Source organism: Stylophora pistillata, chromosome 13, assembly GCF_964205215.1.
Source record: "Stylophora pistillata chromosome 13, jaStyPist1.2, whole genome shotgun sequence".
In the NCBI taxonomy this organism is placed as follows: Eukaryota; Metazoa; Cnidaria; class Anthozoa; order Scleractinia; family Pocilloporidae; genus Stylophora; species Stylophora pistillata.
Genome location: NC_142531.1, coordinates 24,052,466 through 24,079,261, shown reverse-complemented (window position 1 = coordinate 24,079,261; position 26,796 = coordinate 24,052,466). Strand labels below are relative to the sequence as shown.

General features: G+C 38.3%; 2 protein-coding genes across 5 annotated transcripts; both read left to right on the top strand.

Annotated features, from left to right (window-relative positions):
- The first annotated feature begins 128 nt into the window (after positions 1-128).
- LOC111324588 (uncharacterized) lies at positions 129-7,940 on the top strand. 2 transcript variants are annotated; one of them, XM_022928185.2, is made up of 8 exons: positions 129-885; positions 1,222-1,272; positions 2,579-2,635; positions 3,077-3,227; positions 5,920-6,280; positions 6,910-7,022; positions 7,119-7,184; positions 7,523-7,940. In XM_022928185.2, the coding sequence occupies exons 1-8, from the start codon at positions 519-521 to the stop codon at positions 7,662-7,664; spliced, it is 1,308 nt and encodes a 435-aa protein (XP_022783920.2). In that variant the 5' UTR covers positions 129-518; the 3' UTR covers positions 7,665-7,940. The 2 variants fall into 2 exon arrangements, with proteins under 2 accessions (XP_022783920.2, XP_022783921.2); XM_022928186.2 differs by lacking the exon at positions 1,222-1,272.
- Positions 7,941-8,083: 143 nt separating this feature from the next.
- On the top strand, positions 8,084-22,114 carry LOC111324604 (protein moonraker). 3 transcript variants are annotated; one of them, XM_088742941.1, is made up of 19 exons: positions 8,084-8,709; positions 10,006-10,888; positions 11,721-11,780; positions 12,318-12,563; positions 12,805-12,937; positions 13,120-13,223; positions 13,404-13,499; positions 13,790-14,047; positions 15,142-15,224; positions 15,448-15,481; positions 15,932-15,987; positions 16,252-16,339; positions 17,243-17,326; positions 17,488-17,564; positions 18,037-18,130; positions 18,967-19,048; positions 19,992-20,180; positions 20,282-20,501; positions 21,672-22,114. In XM_088742941.1, the coding sequence occupies exons 2-19, from the start codon at positions 10,007-10,009 to the stop codon at positions 21,793-21,795; spliced, it is 2,910 nt and encodes a 969-aa protein (XP_088599067.1). In that variant the 5' UTR covers positions 8,084-8,709; position 10,006; the 3' UTR covers positions 21,796-22,114. The 3 variants fall into 3 exon arrangements, with proteins under 3 accessions (XP_088599067.1, XP_088599068.1, XP_022783945.2); XM_088742942.1 differs by lacking the exon at positions 8,084-8,709 and adding an exon at positions 9,072-9,220 and having other exon boundaries at positions 15,145-15,224; XM_022928210.2 differs by lacking the exon at positions 8,084-8,709 and adding an exon at positions 9,072-9,220.
- The last annotated feature ends 4,682 nt before the right edge of the window (positions 22,115-26,796 follow it).

The window sequence follows — 26,796 nt, the reverse complement described above, 5'->3', positions numbered from 1 at the left end:
CCCAATATAGTTAACGAAATATTTCGTTCCCTTCTGAATTTTGTTATTTCAAAAGTTTTAAATTTAAGCTCACTACGGCCCGTATAATCCTGGTCTTAAAACATGCTATCATAATCAAGATAATTTCTGCGTTTCCTAGAAACTTAGGCAATATTTTAGGCGAATTTTGACCAAAAGAGCGCGTTGTTCTAACCGCGAGAGATTGGAAATTAGATTCACGATACGTTCACCATAGTAACGGTGTTTGGTAGTCATGCGTGCTTCGGTTCTCGGGAAAACTTGTACATCTTTTGTTGTCGCGTTCTGGTAAGGAAATATCAAGTTTTTCCTACGATCTGGTGTGTTTTTTTTCTTCAGCTGGTAAATGTAAATCCTCTACAGTGGTCGGAGAACATCTAGAAAGGGAAATGCTTCTTAGTTTGAACGCTGTGCGTCGCAATGTGTCCGCACTTTTGGTCTTCAATCTCTAGCTATTGGCTACCCCAGCTGCTGCCAAAGACGTGCTGATTTTAGCGGCGATGCATTCACTTCAAACCATGTCAAAGGCTCCGACACAACCTGCTAACCTTCCTCCTCTTCAAAATCTTCCTTCGTGGTCAAGAAACTCTTTGGGGAGGAGAAAACAGCGGCGGCCCATAATTCGTGACCGCTTGCAGCCGATAAAATCAATTAGGGAAGAGATGGATGAAATCTCAGAAGACAGATCGAACGAGTTGTCGAATTACTCTGGAAGGATTGTTTCTGCTCCCTCTCGGGGACACGGACTTGAACAAACGCAAAGACTGGATAACATAGAAAAAAGGCTGGATTATCTTCGCACGCAACATGCCGAAACTTTATCAAATTTACATAATGAAATAGAACGATTAAAGGCTGAAAACAAAGGTGAGAAGTGAAAGCAAATCTCGATTCTTAGTTTAAAGATCTCATCAAGTACTTGGCCCATTGAATCGATCGAAAGTCGATATCATTCTCAGTAAAAAGGGGTCACGTTGGAAAATCGTCGAAGGAATTTTAAGGGTATTTTTATTTTGTTATAATCGCCCCGAGAGCAGCTGATGTTCGGTTTGCCAACAAAAACACACCTTTATTCGCTCCTTTTCAAACTTCTTTTCCCCTCCTATTCTTGTACTTTGATAGTTGCGTGAAGTTTTTATTACGAAACTACATGTATTTCTGTGATATTAAATGTTAACGTCGCTGTATTGTATTTTGTCCTAGAGTTAAATTTCAAACTGGTAATGGCTCGCACGGGTGTGAATCTACCCAAAGGTTTGTTGACCCAAGCTAAATTAAGTTACCACTAATTGTTTTTTTTTCCTATCACTTGTCGTTGAAATATTCATCAATCAGTGGCTGCCAAAAACTTGCGATTTCTCAGTTTTTACGTTTACAACAAGGTTGGTAACCTTTAATTAAAATCTCACTTACTCATTCAAACTCCAAATGAGAGTGAGTTTGTCATGAGTTGATGTCTACTAAACATGCCTTCTTTGTGCAACAGTGGAGTAATTATACCTGTTAGTTTACTTTATCACTATTTAAATATTACATAGGCTGAGCTGTTAAATCAATAGTATTTTGTGCACATCTAGAAAGTACAGATTTATGTGTTGGCAGTAGAACCTATTGTTATAATTGTCATCTGTAGTTAATCAGTGCCCTGAGATTTGTATACTGGCAGTATAACCCATTGTTATAATTGTCATATTTAGTTAATTAGTGACGTGCAAAATAAGTTATTTACTTAGCAACACTCAAAATGTTGTCATGTTGAAGAGTGATCTTACTGAATTCCTGTGGTTTGCCACAATGTGTGGTCACTTCACTATGGTAATGATCTTTAATATTTGTTTACACTATAATTAGCGGGTCTGAGTATTAGACTGAAAGAGACATTGTTGTCTCGTGGTTGTAAGGAAGGTTATCAAGGGAGGGAAGACTATCTGAAAAATCAAGAGCAAACAAAGACATCATGAAGATTAAAGATTGGAAATACACCTAATGATAAATAGATTTATAGCCAAGTTGACCACTATTTACTTGAAAATCTCTGATGGTGGCTGTTACTTTAGTGTGAGGAATAACAATATACCAGTAGTGTCTTTACTGTTCCTCAATAACCTAATTATATATCTGAGCATGAAAAATTCAGCCAGTACCTTATTTTATATGAATGTTGATTCTTCACTTTCTTGAGGTAATTATCATTTACAGATTGTTTTGGTGGGAGGTTACAATACCTAGTGTTGTGGGTGTTGGGGCAAAACATTAATTCAAAATACAACATAAAATAAATTGTGCATAGAATTTAAGTGAAATATGTAATACCACTCTTGCCATTGTTTCAGTTTATGAACTTCTAACCATAGGCTAATGATCTCCATTGCCTTTTATGCTAAACACTGGATAATAATTTGGGATCATTGCTTTAATCTGATTGAAGGATAAACTTAGAAAGTTTTTACCTCACAAAGCGGTAAAAAAAAAAATAAAGGATCTTAAAGAATCAAAATCTACTTGAACTTTTTAATGTTATTTCTCTCATATATATATATATATATTTTTTTTTAATCAGAAGATGAGACATCTCCTAGCCCAGTTGAAAGTGATGTGTTGCGGTCTGTCGACTTAGGTAGTTTTTCATTAATTAATTGAATGTATTGTTTTGTGTGCTCCCTGTCCAACTCTTCAAGCAGTTTTGATGGAATAGGAAATGGTATACTGTGAGTTACTTGTTCTTCTCTCAGTTATTATTTTTCCTGTTCCACCAAAGGAAAAAATTTGGTTACAAATTGTAACAGGTAACTTCCATGGAATAACAGATTTTCACCATGACCCTTTACATCCTAACATTAACATCCACACTCTCCATACTGTTCCCTATACATTTCCTTTGGTTCTGTTGAGGAGAATTTGTTTAAAAATCAAAGTTTCTTAGGTCAACAATCTTTCCCTTTATTCTCATGATCTTAGTAAATGATTCACCTGTGTTACTGCAAGGAGAGGGTTTTCAAGGGTTAAAACACCAAGAGTGTCTTTATGTTCCTTAATTGTGATTTTATTAATTCCACAGTTCAAGGTGATCAACATGAGGGAGTTCTCAGTGTTAAAGAGAAGCTAGAAGATAAAATTCTGCCATCTCAGCCAGCACAGACAGTTAAAGAATCACATAACAAAAATTTAACACAAGAAGTGTTGAACTCAAGTGCAAAAAGGAACAAAAGGTTTCTGTAAAGTATTCTTGTTGATTTTATATGTATTGATATGATTATGACATACAATGCATGCCTGAAATTACAAACATTTGATATTAATAACGCATAACATGGAAAAATTTCATGCTAGTAATTGTATGTGAGCTTGAAAATAAGCTGCTCTTACTGAAGGATAATCTTTATCCAGCTGAGAAATCTATGAGAAGTGATGAAGGTATTCACAGGTATTTTGTTTATTACCTACCGCCGCCTGGTTAGCTCAATTGGGAGAGCGCCGGACTGCTGTGCGGGAGGTCGAGAGTTCAATACCGGCCGGACCAACACTCAGGGTCTTAAAATTAACTGAGAAGAATATGCTTCCTTTCTTTAACATCAAGAAATGGTTAGATATTCTAGTCTTCTCGGATAGGGACGAATAAATGGAGGTCCCGTCTCCTGCAGGGTTAGGGGCAGGAGACGTTAATTTCCCACGCACGAGATCACTGTGTGATGGATGTCCTCCCCTGGGGTGGGTTGGGTGGGTATACAGCGCTTTGGACAATTAGTGGATTTTAGCGCTATATAAATACAATTATTATTATTATTATTATTATTAATTCTTAAACTCTCTGAGGTGATTAACATGTATTTTCTCTAGGCATTGTATCCGTAAATTGTCCAGCCAACAGGTGATAAGAATATTCAAACTAGTCAGGTAGAAGTTGTGGTCTTGAGCTAATGCCAAATTCTGGTAACCAATTTACAAGGGAATGTGTAGCAGCTATTAGGGAGAATTGAAAGTCAGATCTTGGGAATGAAAGAGTTAAGTGAAGGAGGAGGTGTGAAAGAATCTAAATTGCTGAAATGAAAATGGAACTAGTTTTATACAGACACAACTTAGGAAAGCATAGCATATATACGGTGAAGTAAGACACTATACCAGAATAGGCTTCAGCATATTTATTTTGTCAAGTCTAGGCTGGTTAGTTTTCTCACTTCACACTTCAATCCACTAGAGTTGATGCTGTTAACAAGCTATTGTTAAGAAGAAAGTATAGAATGATACTATTGAGTACTCATTTGTTTCCAACAGTCGTATTACAGATAATTTTTTATAGGTGTAGGGAGAATTTGGGATGCAATGGCCAAACGGTCAGCATGGTAGACTCTGGGTTGAGATGTTTGGGTACAAGACATAGTTGGCTCATTGTGTTGTGTTTTTGTATGAAACACTTTCACTTTTCACTCTCACCAGGACTCTTTCCACCCAGCAGTAGAAATGGGTCTTGGAAAACTGTAAGGGAAGCCTGGGGAGGGGGTATCTTGTGATGGACTTACATAGTACATAGTTCTACCCTTACTTGCTTCATGCTACAGAAGCTGGCATAGGTTGCAGCTGGATGGACTGCTTGCCTCAAATGGCAAATTAACCTTGTTTATTACTTTAGGAAGAGTTATCTTCAAAACTTTCCACTTTGCAAATTCCATGCTTGAAATAGCTAAAGGAATTTTCACGCAGTACCATAATTGTATGACATGAGCTTAGACACAGTTCTTACACAAGTTTTGTGACTTAAATCATGACACAAAACATGCCATATCATCCAGTCATTGGCAGTCACATATTTACCAGTACATAGGAATGTAGAAAAGTATATCATGTAACAACCTTTACATCCAAGTGTTAAACATTTATGAAACATGTGACTGAAAATGTATTGATACTGAATTAATGAGGTACTCCTTATGATTTACATTGAGGAGACTACAAAATTTTTAGAAACGTTAAAATATGTCTTTGACATTTAAGTGTCTTTATTACACGACTCGGGCAGTCAGAGGGCCAATAACTAAAATCAACCAATCAAAATGCTCTATTGCCAGTCCAATATTCTCTAAGTATTGGACCGGGCACTGTCCCTAATGGTCCCGAATGATACCGCACTTGTGTCCCTTTCAACTTCAGTCGTATAATAAATCTCTTATTAACCAAGCTTGCTCAGGATCGTACTGGAAGAATATCGGCTCGAGGTCTTGACAGTACGGACCGAGCACAGCTCGGTCCGTACTGTCAAGACCTCGGGCCGATATTCTCCCAGTACGCCCCTCGCGCTCGGTTAATAAGATATATATACGGCCAACAGGGTTTTTATTGTTTTGGTATCTCTTTAACCTGTAAGGAAGTATTCTAAAACAAAATTTGATTCTGACACCTCTTCACCCTAAAATTGAGCTTTAAAGTTCGGCCATGCCCGATGACGTTGACCGCATAAGGGAAGATTGGTGATGAGTGACATCACTCCAGGAGCGTCTCGAGCGTCGTGTTGTTACTTTGCTTGACAAACACAGTACTTTTACGACACATCTATTGGGCATATTTATCTTGCCGAAAACCCTTTTACCTTACTGAAAAAAACAGTGAAATGAACCACTGGTAGGATTTGGCACGTCCCTGACTTGACTTCATGACCCATTCTGGAACCCAATCTCTTTTTTGCCCCGACTCACCGTCACCTTCAATGGGCGTGGCCAAAGCGGGAAGTTTAAAGCCTGATTTCAGGGTGAAGACTCATCAGAATCCAATTTTATGTAAGAATACTTTTTTACATGTTAAATACATACCAACACTATAAAAACCCTGTTGGCCGTATAGACACTTTAAGTTCAAAGTGTCCTCCAAATTTTAAATTTTTCTTTGTGTTCTCTTTTTCTTTTGTTTCAGACATGGATCTGGTAAAATGCCACTTGCAGCTAAATCCACACCCTCCCCTCCCATATCAGCCAAAGGTCCAGTTATCAAACCTAAAAGTTCAGGAAAAAAGAAAGCAAAATCATACAATTGGCAGGAAAAACCAACAAGTTTGAATTCAAATTCCTCTCATGCTCTCACATTATCCACTACTTCACCTGCACCAGTAAAGCAGGGGATTCCCCTCGGTCAATCAGTTCTCCTTGTCACAATAAAGGATAAGCATGTGAAAGTTCACATGCCGACAGACAGTGCCCCACGGTCACCAACCTTGGTGGAGTGTAAAGCTATCATTAAACATCAACAAGAAACAAACAAAAGGCAAGAACAAGAGGTATGTACACTGTACTATCAGTGATTGAATTACTAAATTCTCCTAATGGTATCAACATTTTGTAAAGTAATGAAGTGGCGAGAATATGAATTCAGGATGCTATTTTTGATAAAACTTCAGATTCTCAGAATATCTACGCAAGAAGTGTTGGGCAGTCAGTAAGGAGAGTTACCAGGTTGATCTTAAAAGTGATAGCTTAATGACAGACAGGAATCATCCTTTCACGTTTAGCGTTGCTTTTGGTGTTTCCTGGCGGACTGAGTTTTCTTGAGAGACCTTTAAAACACAAGTAGCCAGATGCAAAGCAGGAGTTGTAATAAAAAATAAATTGCTTTCTTTTTCAATCCAATTTCATCTTTGTTTTTATCATATTTAAGCTAGTCCTAAGAAAAATCCAAGCATTCTGATTTGTTTTTACTTGGTCCATATTTTGCTATACAGCCAAACCAGTTATATGCCATGTATTTTTTGTTGGCAAAAGCCAACAAATTTAAAATAATCAAGTTTGATCCAAGTGCCATTTAACAAACTGCTTACTAAACCTAAAAATATTTCTCAATAAGAACGGGCTCATGCTCTGTTAGGAAGAACTTATTCTCCTTAACAAGAAATTCTTTGAACTGTTTTAGCTTTCGAAACTAAAGTCAGACTTGAATGATGCCCTGTACTCTGACAAGTGGACACCAGATACATATCTTGTAACCAAGTCCTATGTTACAGATGATGCACCAACCAATACAAGGTATGCAGTGATTAAGTATTCCCCTCAACAGTACAATGTATTTCAAAACCTAACCAAAAGACCTGTTATTAATGATTAAAACAAATTGCTCTGCAGACAAAACACACCTGCTTCTAGATCTTTACCGCGGTTGCATTCAAGAGATCAGATGCATTCTGGAAGGTGAGGAATTAAATGTTACAAAATTTTTAAGATTTAGTTATTACTTCTCTTTATTTGCAGACTAACTGGTACTTTAAGCAAGAGAAAAGATATCTTAGTTTTTTGTTTTTTTGTTAATTTTTCTTTTTTCAAGGGGTCCTCATATTTTTTTTCTCATCATAGCTTACAAGGTCAAATATACTTTTAGTAGCTTGGTTAGATTGTTATGCCATTTGATTTGTTATCAGCTGTCAGAGAAGTCTTTGGTCCTTTTACTGAATGTATAGTTTGTGAGACAGGAAAGAGTATTTCCTGGTCATTAGGTTGCTAGTGAGTTCCATTTTTATTTTATTTCAAAGGTTGACAGCTGGGCGAATGCATGTTGTTCAAGACAGTGTATCTCTTCCAGTTCTTCGCCCCAATGGTGCAGCCAATGTTGCTGATAGGAAACGTCGACAGCAGGCATTAGTTCGAGGAAGAGGCAAAAAGGACTTCTATTAAATTATATGTCAAATTTATTGATCAGTAATCATATTAAAATTCTTCCTTAAAAAATGATACATTTTTCTAATGGTAGGGCTAGAATCTTTCCCCAAGTAGTCTTTAGTCACTTATACTGCTCATTGTGCACTTGTAAATACCTAATTTTTCATCACAGCGATAGATTTTTCAACCTTTTACATTTTTCTTCTTCTATTCTATAATGTTACTGCAGAAGTACCATTAAATACAACGCAAGGGGTGAAGAATTATTTAATAAAATTATTTAAAGTAAAATGAGTGGTTATTTTCTCGTGTTCTGTTTTAAAATTAGTTTGGGTGTTGACAAATTATTTTATGGGAAACTGTTTGATGAAATTTTGTATTTACAGTACAATGGAATAAGCTGAATACATTTTGAATTTTTCTCTCTTTATCGCTGTTACTAGTAAGGCTTACAGAGGGGGTTTCTTGCACATAGCTGTTACTTATAGAAACACTTGACCACCAATTAAGTTAGTAAAATATAATTTTGCAGTTTTGTTAAGTTTATGGTATGAAAAGCTAGAACAGAATGAAAATTCTCATTAAGTGTCATAAGGGCACTTACTGGTAAAGTGAAAAGCTAAGTGATGAAGGGAGATGTAAGAAAAGTAGTGTGGAAAAGATGATGTCATGTTTTAGGGGTCTTCCACTTACTCATGTCTCGCCCCTTGTGCTTTACTTGCACTTGCCTCCACTTGCTTACAAAATATAAAAATGTGATGCCTTTTTTTTATGCCGTAACTCCCACTTTCTCAAGATGTTTTCACTTTTTGATTGAAGATTGCATCAGAAATTATATAAAAATACAATGCAACACTATCTGCACTAGCTGAAACAACTTTTCCTCTTTGACACTTGTCTTTATTTTAATTACCAGACTTCTTGACAACGCATGGATATTTCAGTAAAAAAATTGCTACCCAGCCACTTGTGGGAGTAAAAGGGCAGCGACTAAACATGTGTTAGCAAGTGAAATATACCTTCCATTTTCAGGCAAAGTTCTACCTGCAAGTTAATTCCCGTGAGTAACCAAGACAGGCATTTTCCTTTAAGTTTCAATTCAACACTAAGCAGACATGTGATGAGAATAAAGAAAAATATGTATTAAGGAATTATTAGTTGGTCCAATACCAAATTCTCCAAACTAACATCATAAGTTAATGACAGTTACTAATTAATGAGAGTTTGGGAGTGAAAAGGTAAAAAAGGCAGGGAGAGGAATCTGAGGGAAATGCGGGACAAAGGCCTCTAATTATTCCTTTTTTTTCTTCTTTTTTTCACTCTCTTGTTTTCCTTTTATTTTGGTGTTGTTTTGTATTTCTCCCCCCCCCCCCCCCCCCCGCTTTCATTCTGTTAGCGACTGAGAGAGTCTGGAACACAGAGCCTCGGTCACATGATCGTTTGAAAAACAAAATGGCGGTTAACTTGAAAATCCGACGATCTTGCTTTACCTTTCTATACTTGTTTATATAAATTTCTTGCATCTAAAAACACTCTGTGTTTTGACTAAGAGGGATGCCAATGAATTAAAGGTAAGCCAACTTATGTATATACGTATTTAATCCCAGGAAGAACTCGGACTTAAGACTTGTAAAGTCGGCCATCAACAAACACCATCGACTAATATCTGAAATATTTAAGCTTAAGTGTGATCAAACACTTCCTCCTAGTTATCTCCTGCAGTCTGATTCATATCAATTAGGAAATTGCCCATAGGCCGATAAAGTGCGGGGTAGTTATTTTTTTCTCTCCGTTAAATGTGATCGATCTATGGTCGTTGTGGCCCCATCTATCGAAGCTCTGATCTGAACCCTTCGTTCACGGGTCCAAAATATTAATATTTTCGGAGATCGAAAACCTCTGTCTACGCGGGGTTTGAAATAGAGTCAAAGTGCATAGCACAAATCGACTTATTCAAATGGATATTATTATTGCTGCTAACCTTTTGTTGCAGTTTTCCGTGAATTGATCTGTTTGTTATGAATTCTGTTTACAAGATGCGTATAATTTATCTTCAGACTGCAGCATGAAATCATGAACCCTTTAACCTCTAAAATGGATAAACATCTAATTTATCCCAATTGCATCCCCCCTGAATCAAATGTTAAGGTATTGAGAATAAAAGCAATGATCACAAACTCAAGAAGTTCTTGATTGACAAATTCTCCTTGTAAGTACCACTGACAGGAAAATTATATAGAACAGTATGGAGAATATACATACTGATGTTAGGGCATTAAAGGGTTAAGCCTGGCTTAGACCTACCCTAGCCTGCTCCTCTTGATCATGACCTCTGAATCATGCATATTTCTTGCAGGATGTCAGCTGATGTTCTGCAGAAACCATCTCAAGTGGGTTTTAATTTTCCAAGCTTGAATCAACCAGTCTCTGTTCCTCAGCGGGTGATGGCTGGGCCAGACAGTGGACCAGCTCCTCATAAAATGAACCAACTACAATTTAATCTTGGAGGGCCAACATCTGCTGATCAGTTTACAACAAGGTTTAGAAAACCCCAACCTATCATTATAGAGAAATTAGGTGACCAGAATCGAACAGCACAATTATTATCTCAAAGCAGCACAACTACACCTGTTGTTTATCCTGTTGTGCCTTCAGTGTCCTCCTCTATCACAAGTGACCGACTTGCACTTGCAGTTCATCTGGCCAAGAAAGATGTTAGAAAGGTTAAAGAAATTGGAACTGAGAATGTTTTAGTTTCACAGGAAGAAGAGACAAAGAAAAGGCATTTTGCAACCGCAGGCAAAGATTCGGGTGCTGGAAAAAAGAATAGGGTAAAAGGTATGAAATCTAAATCCCAAGCGGCGATATCGGAAGATAAAACTACCTTACGTGAAAGGGTTCACAGTACTGTGAAGAAACAAGAGGCAGAAGCAAGGAAGCAGTATAAAATGTACTTTTATCCAGCTGCAAGGGAAGATGATGAATATGAATCAGATGGGGAAAGGACACAAGCTAATGAAATCAGAAAACTCCGAAAGGAGCTCCATCAATATATGAAACAAATGGAAAGTTTGAAAGATGAAAGACCACAAATCTTGAAGAACAAAGACAAAAGGTTAAAGAAAAGGAAAGAGGGTGAAGGAAGGCTTGGAGATGAAGATGTAGATGAGCGGCAAGTAGTGAGGGCCGAAGAACAAGCCGCCAGATCAGCAAGGATGCTTTATGTACTTCAGAGACAGGTAATGTATGGGTACATCCTTAATTAGGGGAAGATTTGGAAGGGAGTGAGTGTTTCAAAGAGATCAGTTGTCCTCTAAACAGCTGCGTTCTGGAAAGTCACAATCTTCCTCGCCAAAAATATCTTCTGTCCTAAGAATTACCATTACATTTAATTTGTTGCTCAGCCTTCAAGGTCATCCCTATTGAGTGAAACTCTTTTTCTCCCTTAGCCCAACTGGGAAAATTTTTTGTGGGGAAAAAAAATAAGTCTCCATGAGAGGGAATACTTTTGGTCTGGGTGGTTGCAGAAAAAATCATCCTTGGGCTTAAAATGAAGAAAGATTCCTGTGAGAAGTTAAAAGTTACAAAATATAATTTACCCTAGTCACTCAGGGTGGATACTCTTGAAAAAAATTGATCACAGGAGTAGTTACCTGAGCCAAATCACGCCACTCCTTCACCATGGTGCTGGCCTAATGGTTGGTGGGTTGAACTGCAGTACAAGAGCTCTAAAACTGTAGGCTTGAGTTCTGATCGGGTCATTCTGTTATGTTATTAGGGAAAACTCTTTATTTTCACCATGCCTCTCTCTAACTAGAAGTAAAAATGGATATATGTGAACTGTCCGGAAAAATTTGACAAAATATTGGGGTGGGGTGGGATGGGGTGGGATGGGGGGGGGAGGATTATCTGTGATGGACTAGCATCCACCTACCAGGAGTGGAGAGACTCATTCTTATATTTACTTCTTACTTTAAAACCTGGGATTAACCTCCAACTACAGACATCTTCATACAAGGTTAGGATATCCATACTGAACGATATATATTACTTGAAAACTTTTTCTTCAAGGTGTGTGAAATTGAAGATGAGTTAAACAAGAAGAAAAGAGGGATAAAGCATACAAAAAAGGCAAGAATTTGTAGGAATTTGTTTTTCCTAATTCACCAACAACAGGTTCATTTGCTACTGAACATTTGGAATGAATATTATTTAATAAAAATAAATAATTCATAACTATTCATTCTAAAAGTTTTATCAATGATTCTAGAATTAACCGTCTAACTCCCATGAGCGACTAAGACAGAATTTCTCCTTACAATATCAGTACAATATCTAGCAGACAAGTGATGAGAATCAGGAAAAAAAGAAATCAAGGGATTATCAGTTGATCCAATACCAAATTCTCCAAACTAACATCATAAGATCCGTATGGCAGACAGTAAATAGAATTGTTAATGAGATCTTGAAAGTGAAAGGGTTAATTCCACACACATAATGGTACATTATTGGTGAGTTATACATCGTAGCACAAGGTGAATTGTTAGCAGTTTGTATAACTGTTAAGATCAAGTCTTTGCATTCTCACTAATACTAAGTATATTTACTCAGTTTATCGTCAGTATCTTAGATTTATTTTTTTCTCTACAATCTTGTGCTGGATCTCAGAGCCAGACCCTTAGCCGCTTGGCAGCAGCACATAGGGGAGCAGTAAGAGCATTGCAGACATTTGTCAGCCAGGCCCCTCTCCAGCCCAAGGTTGGCCATGGCTTGCCACCAATGTACCAAGAACTGTCTGCCCTCATCAGACAGTTGTCACTTTTGGCAGCGCAGTTGCACATTAATGGGGAAGATTTCTCTGGTGAGGCAAAGAGAGAAAAAGATCACGATGAAAAGGTTCAGTTCCACTCAAAAGTAAGTAGACAGTCTTCACTGGAAACATGATCCTCGAAACTGAAGAGAGACATGGATCAAAGCTCAAAGTATTGTGACAGTTTTATATGTGGTACAGCCGGTTTAGTCAAACAAGAGTAATCCTCAGCTTGGTGTCAATGAAATAGAAACTACATTGATTTTTAACATTATTGCCGCAGCAAATTATTCATTTGATATTTTTTCAGTGTCTTATATAGTTATTCCACTTTTTATTGACCAGGATGAGCCTGGGAAAGAAGAGGTTGTGTCAAGAGCAATTGACAAAACTCCAGAAAAAGCCAGTGCATTTATCCAGGAAGTAGCTGACAGAAAGCCTTGGGGAACAATCAAACCAAGATCTCCTCCAAAACAAGGTTTTGAAGACAGTAATAAGCATCTTTGTGGCAATCTATTTGATTCATTCTTTTGATAGATTCTGTCATTATCATTCATAACTGGTATTTGGCCAGGACTCAAATGGAATGTGTGGGACCTGCTTGTCACATCAAAACCTAATAGTAACATTGTTTATCTGCACTTTGGTTTTCTTTGTCAGTTGTGACAAGTTCTCCTGACCCCACCCCTGAAAGAGATGCTGTTCTGCAAGCCGGGCTTTCTGCACTCCTGAGAGTGAAGGACACTCCAGTTCAGACACCTGTGGTATGTTCATTCTATTTTCTTTGGTAAATAATATTTTTCATTGTATTTTAGGTAGTATTTTAAAAATATTCAGTATTTTGTGATTTTCATACATGACTATGATAATATTTTGTTTTTGATAGTTTATATTAAGGTTTGCAAAATTTAGAAAGTTTGAGATTATAACAACATTTTCTTAAGGTAAAACCAAAGTTTCAACCAAGACCTGCTGTTCAAGTGGAAAAACCAGTCAAACAGGCTTCAAAGAAATCATTGTTGTTACCTGCTAAACTAAAGGTTTGTGACCATACTCAAACCAAGTTCTTCTTTGACCTGCAGCGGTAGTTGGGGTGGGATGGGGGGGGGGGGGAGGGATCAGGGAAAGAAGTTCAAATGAGTGTGAAGCACACTAGTTAGGATCTGGATCTTTCTTCACACCCACTTAAAATTCTCATCTATTCATGTTGCTGAGGCTGTAGGGCCAAAATACAAATAATGTGCAGTAAGTCAGTGTGCAATTGCTAGATTCACCATGCCATCACCAAATTATTGAGTTAACATCTACTTTCTATGAACAATTGCTTCAGCTTCAGCGTCAGAAAGCCTTTCAGACAGCCAAAAGAGTTAAACTGCATCATGATGTAGATCAAGCTCACTTTGCCAAAGGAACTGTTGCCTCCATTTTGAAAAAGGCTCCTCCAGTAGTGGGGCATCAGCCAGTGGCCCAAACTAGGACACCACCCAGAGCACCTACATGGGAAGGCCCTCATACTCCTGAGAGAGTGCATTATCAAGGTTTACACAGTCTGTCCCCTAGGTCACACAGAAGGCAATGTGAAACTCAGGTTTGTTGTCAACGCTGTTACGTGCACGAATGACCAACAAATGTCCGCTAACAAAGCAGATATGAAAATAGACTCCCGAGTACGATATATGGCACGCAACAAAAATGTAACAACAAGCAGTTACCCATTTTAACTATTATTTAATTAGTTTTACACTGTTCAATTTACTTAGGTTAAAGATTAAGTTAAGCAGTTCATAAAGCAGGCTTACAATCCTTCATGCCGTAGAAGTGTTCGTCGTCTTGATCAACTTCCAATTCCAACATCCGCCGACTGAAGACCACAGCGCTTGGCTTTCTTCATTCATGACTTTCTTTCGTGTACACAAATTCTTCCGGAGGACTTCATAGTGAACTCTGTATTCTTTATCTTCTTCCCTTCTCAGCTATCGTCTTTTTCTTCTCTATCTTCTCTCCGGATATCGCAAGGTCAAAAGGTCATAGCCTCGTCACATCATAGCTTCCAAAAGTTCAGTCAGCTAGCCACGAGGGTAAGCCCTCGGGCAAAATCCCTTTTGTACTTCTCAAGCCAGCTTTTATACGTTTACTTTAGTTACCTAGAATGTTCTATTACTATTTATAGCGTATTACAAGTTGTACTATTTTTGGAAACTGCTGAGTCACATGAAAGAAGTTTCTGGAATATTACAGATTACAGATAATTCTAGAAAAGTCTGGGATTGCGTGACAGATTCAGTAAAAATAATTCGATCCTCGTAACAACGCATAGAGGCATACTTTACTATACACATAAAGGCAAAAATGAAACAGTGAGGTGAAGTCAAGATAAATGCCCTCTTGGTATGATAGAAATTTACCAAAAATGGATAGGTGATGTTTGCTTTGTTTCCTGATTTAAAATTGTGTCAGAGTAATTTGAACTGGAAATTTATGAATACCACAAAGTAGAGTGTTATATGATATATTTTTCAAAAATTTCTCCCAATTGTTTTCAGTTCGTTTGTCATTTTGATAACCCAGTCTAGTTGTAACATTTGTAGTCTTAGATAAACAAATATATAGGAACAAAACGAAGGATTTGAACTTTTCCTTTTCCTCACAGTTAATGACTCGGTTTTCTTCGTATCTTTTTAGAAGCTCCAAAGTCCAAGAAGTCCAAAGTATGCTCGCAGAATTCTTCCAACTGACTTGGAGCTGATAGAAAGAGAGGTGGCCAGGTGAGTGAATCCTATCAGGAGCTGAAGGCCTTTAGGATGCATGTTGCTTTCTTGATAAAAAGTCTTGACAGTGAAGGCCTGGTGTACAGTGTGACATACAGTACCACTCGCGTATACGTTAACTTCGCAGACGCATTTCATACGTTCAGACGTAGGGTAGTCAGATGTGCATAAACGATTTTTTAATTTTCTTCCCGTAACTGTAAGTAACTTTTATTCTCAGGCAAAGATGGCTTGACGAAGAGGCAGAACGAAGGGTAAAATTCACTTTTACGCTAAAACTGTAATAATTTATACCAGGTGATTTACGAATTTCATAACGGTAGTATGGCAGCCCCAGAACATTTAGTACCTTCCGGGTTGTTTTTTTAGCTAAATGAATAAAGGGTGAAAGTTTCTAAAGAAACTGTGGTGCTGCGTCGGTGGGGATAACAAGGTAATTCGGTTAACTAAGTTGAAATTGTAAATTTTAAAAAAAAAGTTAAAAAGCTGACGTTTCTAGTGTTAGCCCTCCGTCAGAGCGAATGGAGGAATTGTGGGTCGTGTGTGGGTTTATATGCAGAAAGTGGAGCTACGCTATTGTTGGGGACAATTGGTGACGAGAAAAACACGAATAAATTAGTGGAATGAAAAGCGTTCTTTTAGCTCCTTTCCAGACCATTATTATTACCTTTTTCTTTCAAATGGTTTTTTTCTTGATGAATTAGATACGTGATTTGGAACGAGAGCGAAGACTTGAGGTTATGCAACGACATCGAAGAAGGTATGTTTTTTTTTTTATAAGTTGAGGATTGATCCAACCAACTCCACCTTATTGTCTTTCCTTTACTTTTTGCCAAGAAGCCTACGTGTATGTGATAGAACCCACTCTGGGTGTCATTCTCCCTCATTTCGGGTGTCATCCTCACCCTCCCCTCCCGGGAATCGTAAGCTCCCTCCATAACTTGCTTTTCAAACTTGAAGACGTTTTATATGTTTCGGTCACTTGTTGATTGCCTCTAAGTTCGTTCTTTTTCCCATATTTCAGTCCAGATGTTTTACTTCCAAAGCGATTGATATCTGAGACAGAAGACGCCATTAGATCTCGACTGAAACCGCTACTGGATCGAGCAGAGGTATTAGAAAGAGTTTATATGTATCTTCCAATTTTGATCGTGGAACAGCAGATCTATAATTATTTACGTTGTTCAAAGAAGTAAAGATGTTCCTTTCCGGCTCTTCAAAGTAAGGTCGCGTTCAAATTTGCCGCTTTATCGTTTATGAATAATTATTGACGTCCACGCATTCCGTCCGATGCCGTCGCGCGAATCAAAAATGTTCAGCGCAAAAAAAAACTTATCTTAGAGCGCCGCGCAGAACTCTGGGAGTGAGGCGCACGAAAAGAACTCCCAGAACTCCGTGCGGCGCGCTAATCACAATTTTTTTTTCGCTGAAATTTTTTGACTCGCCGAAAGTGAGAGACTGCTCGGAGACTAAAAGTGAAAATCGTTCGTCAATAGAGAACAAAAGAGAAACAAGAAACACCGTCACTGATACAAAGGCGTTAAAATGCACAATATGAGAATGAGTTGTCTGGTACGCACTACTTGGACAACGTACTCGTACTTATTCCAGGACACCTTAAGGTCCTTTCTTATCATTTTCAATCATTCAGTCAAACGTTTATTTACCCACGTAGTGTGTAGTGAGCTAGAAAGCTCGTTCAAAATACGTACGAGCTAATATAAAAGAGTCTTAACGCATACAGAACCAAAATTGTATCATATATGTATAACAACTAGGTTTGGCATGAAAAATATAACATGTACAACTGCAAATGTCACTATATAGGGATTAAGATGACTAAAACTTACTGTAATTAAGAATGGAATAGTTCAAAACTGATTCTAATATGCAAAAGGATTTATTCTTATCATTTTAGTTATAAATAGTCAATAAAGTAATTTCTACTACATGACACAGCACTGAGCAGTAAACAGACTTGTTGTTAAGGTAAATTTGTTTGCTCCTATGTACAGGCGATAGCAGAGACAGAGGCGAAGAGAGAAGCAGGACAAAAGAAATCGTTGCAGCATCAGCTTGGGAAATTTGCCTCGCAGACAGTAAGTGCACAAACACAACCTAAGGCCCCAGCTGCTCAAACGATGGATAATTGATTTGAAGGCAGTAGTGTCATCTGTCCTTTTAACAAACGTGATTATAAGTGATCTCTTTTTTACTCTGGGTGATTTGAAGAGAGTTAAAGCTTTTGCTTTCTCGGCAGACTCTGAACCAAGCTGATGTCTTGGCCGAAAAAGTTCTCGATGACATTTTAGAGGATACAGTTCTTGAAATGCAAAGGTTAGTGGCTGGATGCGTTCTATTTTGCTCTCTGTGAGCTCTCTCAAGATGGCAAGGCACCTTCTTCTTGAAATTGTTTTGAAAGAGTGTAGCTGGTCTGTTTAAAGGCCTATTTTCTTTTAGATCATCTCCAGAGTGTGGGCGAAACAATTTCGGTGGGGACTTAGCCAACTTGAACGCCAGGGAGGTAGTCTGTTCTCGCGTTCCGCGCTTGCTTCGTGCTTCCTGGCCTTCCAAGTCTCGGCGCTTTTTTCATCGCAAAACATTACATCTTATTACCAAATGTTTTAATTTATTCTCCAATTTTTACGGTTCCCAGACCCAGAATCCGTTTGACGTGAAATAATCGTTTTTGTTGATGTCGCCCTTTCCCCTAGGTTCCCCTCGCTCTCCCTTCCCCTTAGACACGTAGAGCGTGCAGGTTTTTTTTAAAACGCGGAAATGAAAACGTTTTCTTATCTCTGCTTTACAGATTAGAGTTAGAAGATGACGTTCAAAGGCAAGCCGATAATTTACAAAACAGTTCTACCTTAGAAAATATTCTTCAGAGACTTCAGAGTTTCGAGGTACTTGAAAAACGATTGTCTCGATAGAATATTTTGATCTTATCAGTTCTGCTCGCTGGTTCATGGGTGCTTTCATGCAACAAGAAGTATTACCAGAGAAAGATTTGTGTTTTATTTTCCAGTTTAATAAACAAACCTGTTGTGATCAGTATTTTTTCCCTCTAACTCCGCGTGTAGCACAGGGTCTCTGTTGTGTTCTCTAAAATTGGAATAACAAAAGCTTGGAGCGCGATTGGGAACTTTCTTTGGCAAAGTGGTATTGCTGTTATTTTTCCCTGTGATTGGCTGATAGTAAAGTAATTGCTCCAATCGGTTGAAACGTGTGAGACCCGCATGTATGAAATCATCAAATCTTGCTTATACAGTAATGAACTGGAGTTCGTCGACACCGCGAAGTTCTAAGGATGTGAACGCATGTTAGTCATTTTAGGATTCCAGCCTCGATTAGTAATCTAAAAAGTGCACCACTATGCTAGCAGTATTAGAGAGCTCTATCGTTGTGCATAGGTGTGGTTTATGTAGCATAGCCATTCAGAGAAAGATTTAGTGTAATGTAGCAATGCTCAACTAAGGCGATGTAGTAGTCAACAACGTGCATGATTTATATCGCTCCGAGGAAGGGCTAACGCTCGAAACGTCAGCTTTTGTAACCGTTACGGTGGCCAATTTACCATTTCAACTTTGTTGATATATCCAAATGATTTATATGGTTAAGTTGTAGCCACAGAATATGCACGGTGAAGTTTCATTGGTTGTCCTGCTTAAACAATTCCTTGGTTCTGTTTTGTTTGAAATGGAAAGTGACATTTTAATTAACAACACTGCCTTGGTTGCAGAAAGCCGAAGAGGAAATAAGACAACACTGGGTCCAAGTGAATTATGCAGATGTTGAAAAATCAACTGAAAATCTCCCCACTGGTATGTGCGCATTTATTTGTTATGGCTGCCTTATTTAGCAATAACCATGTGGGTTACTCATCTTACTCCTGAGTTATTGACATTAAAGAAGAAATTTAGGGTATGTTGGGCTGGTTTTACCGTTGCGGTGGTAACCTGTCATGTCAAAAGATGATCATAACGTGTTCTGCAGTGTTTATGTGGTGAATCGAACCAGCTTTGAGCGCATTTCGATTTAGTGTTGTAAAACCAAAACCAAAGTATTTTGGGAAAGCCTCCGTGACAGTAGAAGTTTATTACCCCGAAGTCAAAATCTCAGGTGTTCTTTCAATAAACACAACCGTTTCGTTTTATTCTCTCACACTTTCTCTATATAAAAAAACACGCTCAAGGCGACATGCATCACTGCACACAATTCGGGCCCAGTCTCTGACAAGTAATCACAACAGCCAATCAGAACAATGGAAATATCATAGAGAGCCAATAAGAATTCAAAGTAATTGCAAGCAAACTGGTTGATGCGCGGGAAAACGCCACTGACTCAGTCGTAAATAATTACCGCGGTATTTCTTAATCTGATAGGTTGAGAAAGCCGCGCGAGTTTTCTGGGATCCGTTTCTCGGAAGATCCGTTAACTGCGCGCCCGAAAATCTCATTTTTGTTTCGCTGTGTTTGATTCAAGATAGGGATTTTGTCAATCTTGAAATACAAACGATAAAATATCAGGACTTGAAACAAAAAGAACTCTTTTTTTTTAGCCAAGACCCTCGCTATTATTCCTCGGAGTTAGATTTAGAAACATTTCTTGTGTCCCGTAAAGGTACAGAACTGTCGAGAAATGTGCCCCTGGACCAATACAAGGCGAAGTAAAGCAAAACTAAAGCAGTGGCGGACTAGTTTTGGTACTCGATTGAAAATTGCTTCATAGGTTTACATCACTTTCTCGTTGTCCTTTTATTAACAGGGAAAAGGACTCAACCAGCTAAGGATCCTAAACCAATCATGTTCACCAGGGCTGTGGAAACCGAAAGCCACCGACTGTTACCGGGAAACGCCCGAGCACCTCCCGACGACGATAGACAAGGTGTCAGCGAGCCATTCAGACTGTTGAATGAAATTAGTGCAACCAGTAGCTTTTCCTCCCTAATGGAAGGTTGGACATGGTCTGCCATTGAAGTATTGTTTTTTAGGTTGATGAAATGTTGGTAAAGGTGCACTGTTAATTTTGTCCTTTTTTATGTTCTTCATCTGTAGAACGCTCCTTCGCTCAAAGTTCCATTTACAAAAGATCTCAAAATAGCTCAGCCCCACAAAGTCGACCCCTCACTTCTGGCACCCAACCTACAGTGTTCCTAAGTGTGCCAAAGGAAATGAGAGCTAGTATAGTGTCTTATAGGAACCGATTCAACAAATATCTTCAGGACACTTCTACTCACGAAGAGGGAACGTTTGACCCGTGGGGACTGGTAAACAGGTATGTTTGTGTAACAGCTTGTCAACTCTTCAAGCAGTCTGATTGGTTCTTAACTGTGGTCTATTGGAAACCAGATGTATAGTTAACGTAACCAGCAATGTTGTTTTGTGGCTGTTTAATGGGGAGAACATCAACGATCAGTCTTAACCCTTTAAATCCCAGAAGTGATTAACATGTGAATTCTCCCTTTGATATCCATACATTATACAGCAAACAGGTAATGAGAACAATAAAAGTTAGGTAGAAGGTGCTATCTTGATCTAGCAGCAAATTCTCCCAACTAATTTACAGGAAAATGTATAGCAGCTAGGGGAAGAATTAACAATCAGATCTTAGAGTGACTAGCATCTAATATCACCCCTGAATCAGACAGGAAGGCCACAAGAATACAGGTCTGGAAATGATCACTAGCTGAAGAAGCTCGTGATTGTTCAACAAATTCTCCTTGTCAGAATCTTAGGAAGTGTAAAGAGAACAGTATGGAGAATATGCATATTAATGTTAGGGAGTATAGTGTTAAAGGGTTAATCTACCTGAAACTCGTGCATCTGAAAGACATGATAATCTGCATTGGGAGGAAGAACTGAACGAAGCAAAATATGCCTAGAAACAAAGCTCTATACACAAAGCAGTCGATCATTTCGCGCATTACAGTCGAACTTCCACTAATGGAACAGCGGTAACAGACACTAAACCGCGTCCCAGCTCCTAAAGTAACCTCTCCAGGAAGGCCACTGAATCACTGACGACTGCTGTAGTAAAATGACTGACAACTTGCTTGTGCGAATAACTTTCGTCAGCTTTATTAGGCTAATGAGGATGTCATTTATCTTCAATGCCCAAAGGAAAGGTCGCCTAAGCTGATGTATTCACTGTACTTCATTCGCTTTGTAGTTTGTTAAAATGTTTTATCTGAAAATAAGCTTTTCATTTTCTCTTATTTATACACTTTGATTAGGTCCCAGGCTCACACAAACTGTCTTTATCTTTCTTTTTGTATTGAAAGAGTTCAACCCTACTAGTTCTTTTCAGAGAGCAGTTTTTATTCCCTTCAGGAGGCTTTCTTTACGAGAGCCTCTTCCCTCTTTCCATAAGGTGGACAGAGAGAAGAGGTTCGGCTGTAATGTGTTTATCTAGACTAACTCGTTTGCTGCACTTGATCTATTGCAGGATAAGTGAGGAGTTGTTAGAAGAAGCTTTACAAGAAGTTGGTCATGAACTAGACAATGTATGTGATGTCTACGCCGAGGCCTTGTATAACCAGGAATTTGTCTCGGTCAGCTCAGACGCGTGATCAATGTCTTCCTTCATATCTAGGACTGTTATTATCGAGCAACAATGCAGCTTATTTAAATCTGACTTCAACTGCGATGGCAACTGTTTATGTAAGGATCGCTGCTATATTATTGGCTCAATAAACTACAACCAACTATCAATGAAATGAACGAAGCCGTTCTAGTTTCACCCTGTTTCCAGCACTTAATTCCCTGCAAATCCCCTTTATGGCCACAGTTCTAAAGAAGAAGAAGAATAATAATAATAATAATAATAATAATAATAATAATAATAATAATAATAATAATAATAATAATAATAATAATAGAAAAAACCAGGAAAGATTTATTACTCGACGTTTCGGGGTCATCGTGACTCCATTATCAAGAGACTAGTTTAAAAACATGCAAATAAGGAAAGGTACAAGAATAGCATAAATTAGACTGAACGGCTTAAACAAACACCTTGGCGCGGATGGAATCCGTTTGCACGTTCAGTGTTGGCTTACGCATGCGAATATACAACATTTCATTAACAAGGCAATCAAATTTGCCGTTACATTTCGTGATGACATTGAATTGCTCGATCAAGCGTTCAGGCATTTCACCATTGTGCTGGAGGTGGTAGTGTTTGTAGATAGAAGATGATTTCCTTGTGTGCCCTTCTACGCGCTCGTGTAAGTGACCACGAGTATAGCCCACATACCCTGCATCACACAGGTTACATTTAAATTCATAAACGATACATTGTTGGTTAACAATGGGTTCTCCCCTTGGACCGTTGCTGGCTAACGTCTTCATGTGCTCGATTGAGGAAAACCTCGAACGACACGGTCAACTTCCGCGCTATTACCGGAGGTACGTCGATGACACCCTGACCGTAATGCCTGATAGGGTGACCGCTGGCCAGTTTCTAGACACCCTTAACTCTACCCATCCCTCCCTCCAGTTTACCATGGAAGTCGAACGGGAAGGATCCCTTCCCTTTCTAGGAACTGAACTGCTTAACCGTGCACCAAAGATTGAGAGCAAGGTCTACATCAAAAGAACCAACACGGGTCTCCTTCTGCATTTCCAGAGTCATGTTGACATTAAGTACAAGCGCAGCCTAGTTAACACCATGGTGGATCGCGCTTATCGATTATCTTCTAACTGGTCTTTCTTCTCCGAGGAATGTGACCGCCTTAGAGGGGTTTTTCATAACTTGAAATACCCAAAGCCACTGGTTGAAACTACAATCAAGCGGCTCGTTGAGAGAAGGATTTCATCTGCAGAACCCTGTCCATCACCAGACGTACCATCGGAGACTGTGAGATTAGTGTTACCCTTCAAGGACCAGTCGTCAGCTAATCATGTTAAACAACAACTGAACAGTCTAAGCTCGAAGTTAAGCGTGACTGTCCAACCAGTGTTCGTTAGCCCTAAGCTCGATCAACAGCTTAAGCAACACGAAATTAAGCCCCCTATTGTTAACCAACAATGTATCGTTTATGAATTTAAATGTAACCTGTGTGATGCAGGGTATGTGGGCTATACTCGTGGTCACTTACACGAGCGCGTAGAAGGGCACACAAGGAAATCATCTTCTATCTACAAACACTACCACCTCCAGCACAATGGTGAAATGCCTGAACGCTTGATCGAGCAATTCAATGTCATCACGAAATGTAACGGCAAATTTGATTGCCTTGTTAATGAAATGTTGTATATTCGCATGCGTAAGCCAACACTGAACGTGCAAACGGATTCCATCCGCGCCAAGGTGTTTGTTTAAGCCGTTCAGTCTAATTTATGCTATTCTTGTACCTTTCCTTATTTGCATGTTTTTAAACTAGTCTCTTGATAATGAGTCACGATGACCCCGAAACGTCGAGTAATAAATCTTTCCTGGTTTTTTCTATGCCTTTGCTTTAGCAAATCCCTGCTGATCAAATAATAATAATACTAGGAATAATAATAATAATAACTATTTACAAGTTAAAAATAAAAAAACGACCCAATAGTAGTTCCGATTTCAATTAAAATCCTATTTACACTCTAATCCTTTTAGTAATAACAATAATGAATAAAATGAATAATGAGCCTTTAGATGCATCGCCGTAAACCCTTGAAGAAAGTGCTCAGTGTTAGTCATCGACAAAGTCGATTGTTTAAATATTCAACGGCGGATTTTCTAGTCCCACAAAAAGGCTGTGAAATAGATTAACATAAAAACGATAGAAGTTAGTTCACGAGCTAAGACAGACACTTGCACACAGTAAACAGCTGACTGTAAGCGAATGAATAGAAATTGGTTAATAACTCTAGTCAACGGGGTCTCTTGCTCATTAACAAAAAATCTATTCTTTGAATATTCCGATCAGATTTTCTCGTCCTAAAAGAAAGCTGCAACTTTGAAACTTCCATATAATATGCAGCTAATCAAGCTCTTTCTAACGAACTATGAATTGTCGGGGAAATCCTCTTTCTAGCTGATATATGGCCGTATGAATATTTAAAGAATAGAAATTGGTTAATGAGCTTCCAAGGACTTTGAACAACTCCAAGTGAAAGTGGTCTCTTTTTTGCTCATTAACAAAAATCTATTGTTATAATATTCAGAGAGGATTTTCTCGACTGATAAAAGAGCTTTAGCTTTGACACTTGTACACAATACACAGCTAGTTACGCTCTTTCTAACGAGCTATTAATCGTCCGGGAAATCGTCTTTCTAGCTGGGATATGGGCGTATGAATATTTAAACAATAGATATTGGTTTATGAGCTTCCGGGAACCTTGAACAAATCCAAGTCAAAGTCGTCTCCTTAATGCTCATTAACTAAAATCTATTGTTTTAATATTCCGATGGGTTTTTCTCGGCTCATAAAAGAGCTGTAGCTTTCACACTTGCACAAAGTACACAGCTAATCACGGTCTTTCTAACAAGCGATTAATCGTCCAAGAAATCCTCTTTCTTGCTGAGATATGGGCGCATGAATATTTAAAGAATAGAAATTGGTTAATGAGCTTCCAAGGACTTGAAAACCTCCAAGTCAAAGTGGTCTCTTTTTTGCTCATTAACAAAAATCTATTGTTATAATATTCAGAGAGGATTTTCTCGCCGGATAAAAGAGCCTTAGCTTTGACGCTTGTACACAATACACAGCCAGTTACGCTCTTTCTAACGAGCTATTAATCGTCCAGAAAATCCTCTTTCTTGCTGAGATATGGGCGTATGAATATTTAAACAATGGAAATTGGTTAATGAGCTTCCGGAGACCTTGAACAAATCCAAGTCAAAGTGGCCTCTTTTTTGGTTATTAACTAAACTCTATTGTTTTAATATTCAGATGGGTTTTTCTCGGCTCATAAAAGAGCTGTAGCTTTCACACTTGCACACAATACACAGCTAATCACGGTCTTTCTAACGAGCCGGATTAATCGTCCAGGAAATCCTCTCTCTTGCTAAGATATGAGCGTATGAATATTTAAAGAATAGAAATTGGTTAATAAGCTTCTAAGGACTTTGAACAACCCCAAGTCAAAGTGGTCTCTTTTTTGCTCATTAACAAAAATATATTGTTATAATGTTCAGAGAGGAATTTCTCGACTGATAAAGGAGCTGTAGCTTTGACACTTGTACACAATACACAGCTAGTTACGCTCTTTCTAACGAGCTATTAATCGTCCGGGAAATCGTCTTTTTAACTGGGATATGGGAGTATGCATATTTAAACAATAGAAATTGGTTAATGAGCTTCCGGGGACCTTGAACAAATCCGAGTAAAAGTGGTCTCCTTTTTGCTCATTAACTAAACTCTATTGTTTTAATATTTAGATGGGATTTTCTCGGCTCATAAAAGAGCTGTAGCTTTCACACTTGCACACAATACACAGCTAATCACGGTCTTTCTAACGAGCGATTAATCGTCCAGGAAATCCTCTTTCTTGCTGAGGTATGCGCGTATGAATATTTATACAATAGAAATTGGTTAATGAGCTTCCAAGGACTTTGAACAACTCCAAGTGAAAGTGGTCTCTTTTTTGCTAATTAACAAAAATCTATTGTTATAATATTCTGAGAGGATTTTCTCGACTGATAAAAGAGCCGTAGCTTTCACACTTGCTCAAAATACACAGCTAATCACGGTCTTTCTAATGAGCGATTAATCGTCCAGGAAATCCTCTTTCTTGCTGAGATATGGGCGTATGAATATTTAAAGAATAGAAATTGGTTAATGAGCTTCCAAGGACTTGAACAACTCCAAGTCAAAGTGGTCTCTTTTTTCCTCATTAACAAAAATCTATTGTTATAATATTCAGAGAGGATTTTCTCGCCGGATAAAAGAGCCTTAGCTTTGACACTTGTACACAATACACAGCTGGTTACGCTCTTTTTAACGTGCTATTAATCGTCCAGAAAATCCTCTTTCTTGCTGCGATATGGGCGTATGAATATTTAAACAATGGAAATTGGTTAATCAGCTTCCGGGGACCTTGAACAAATTCAAGTCAAAGTGGTCTCTTTTTTCCTCATCAACTAAAATCTATTGTTTTAATATTCAGATGGGTTTTTCTCGGCTCATAAAAGAGCTGTAGCTTTCACACTTGCACACAATACACAACTAATCACGGTCTTTCTAACGAGCGATTAATCGTCCAGGAAATCCTCTTTCTTGCTAAGGTATGCGCGTATGAATATTTAAAGAATAGAAATTGGTTAATGAGCTTCCAAGGACTTGAACAACTCCAAGTCAAAGTGGTCTCCTTTTTGCTCATTAACAAAAATCTATTGATATAATATTCAGAGAGGATTTTCTCGCCGAATAAAAGAGCCTTAGCTTTCACACTTGCACACAATACACAGCTAATCACGGTCTTTCTAACGAGCGATTATTCGTCCAGGAAATCCTCTTTCTTGCCGAGATATGGGCGTATGAATATTTAAACAATAGAAATTGGTTAATGAGCTTTCGGGGACCTTGAACAAATCCAAGTAAAAGTGGTCTCTTTTTTGCTCATTAACTAAAATCTATTGTTTT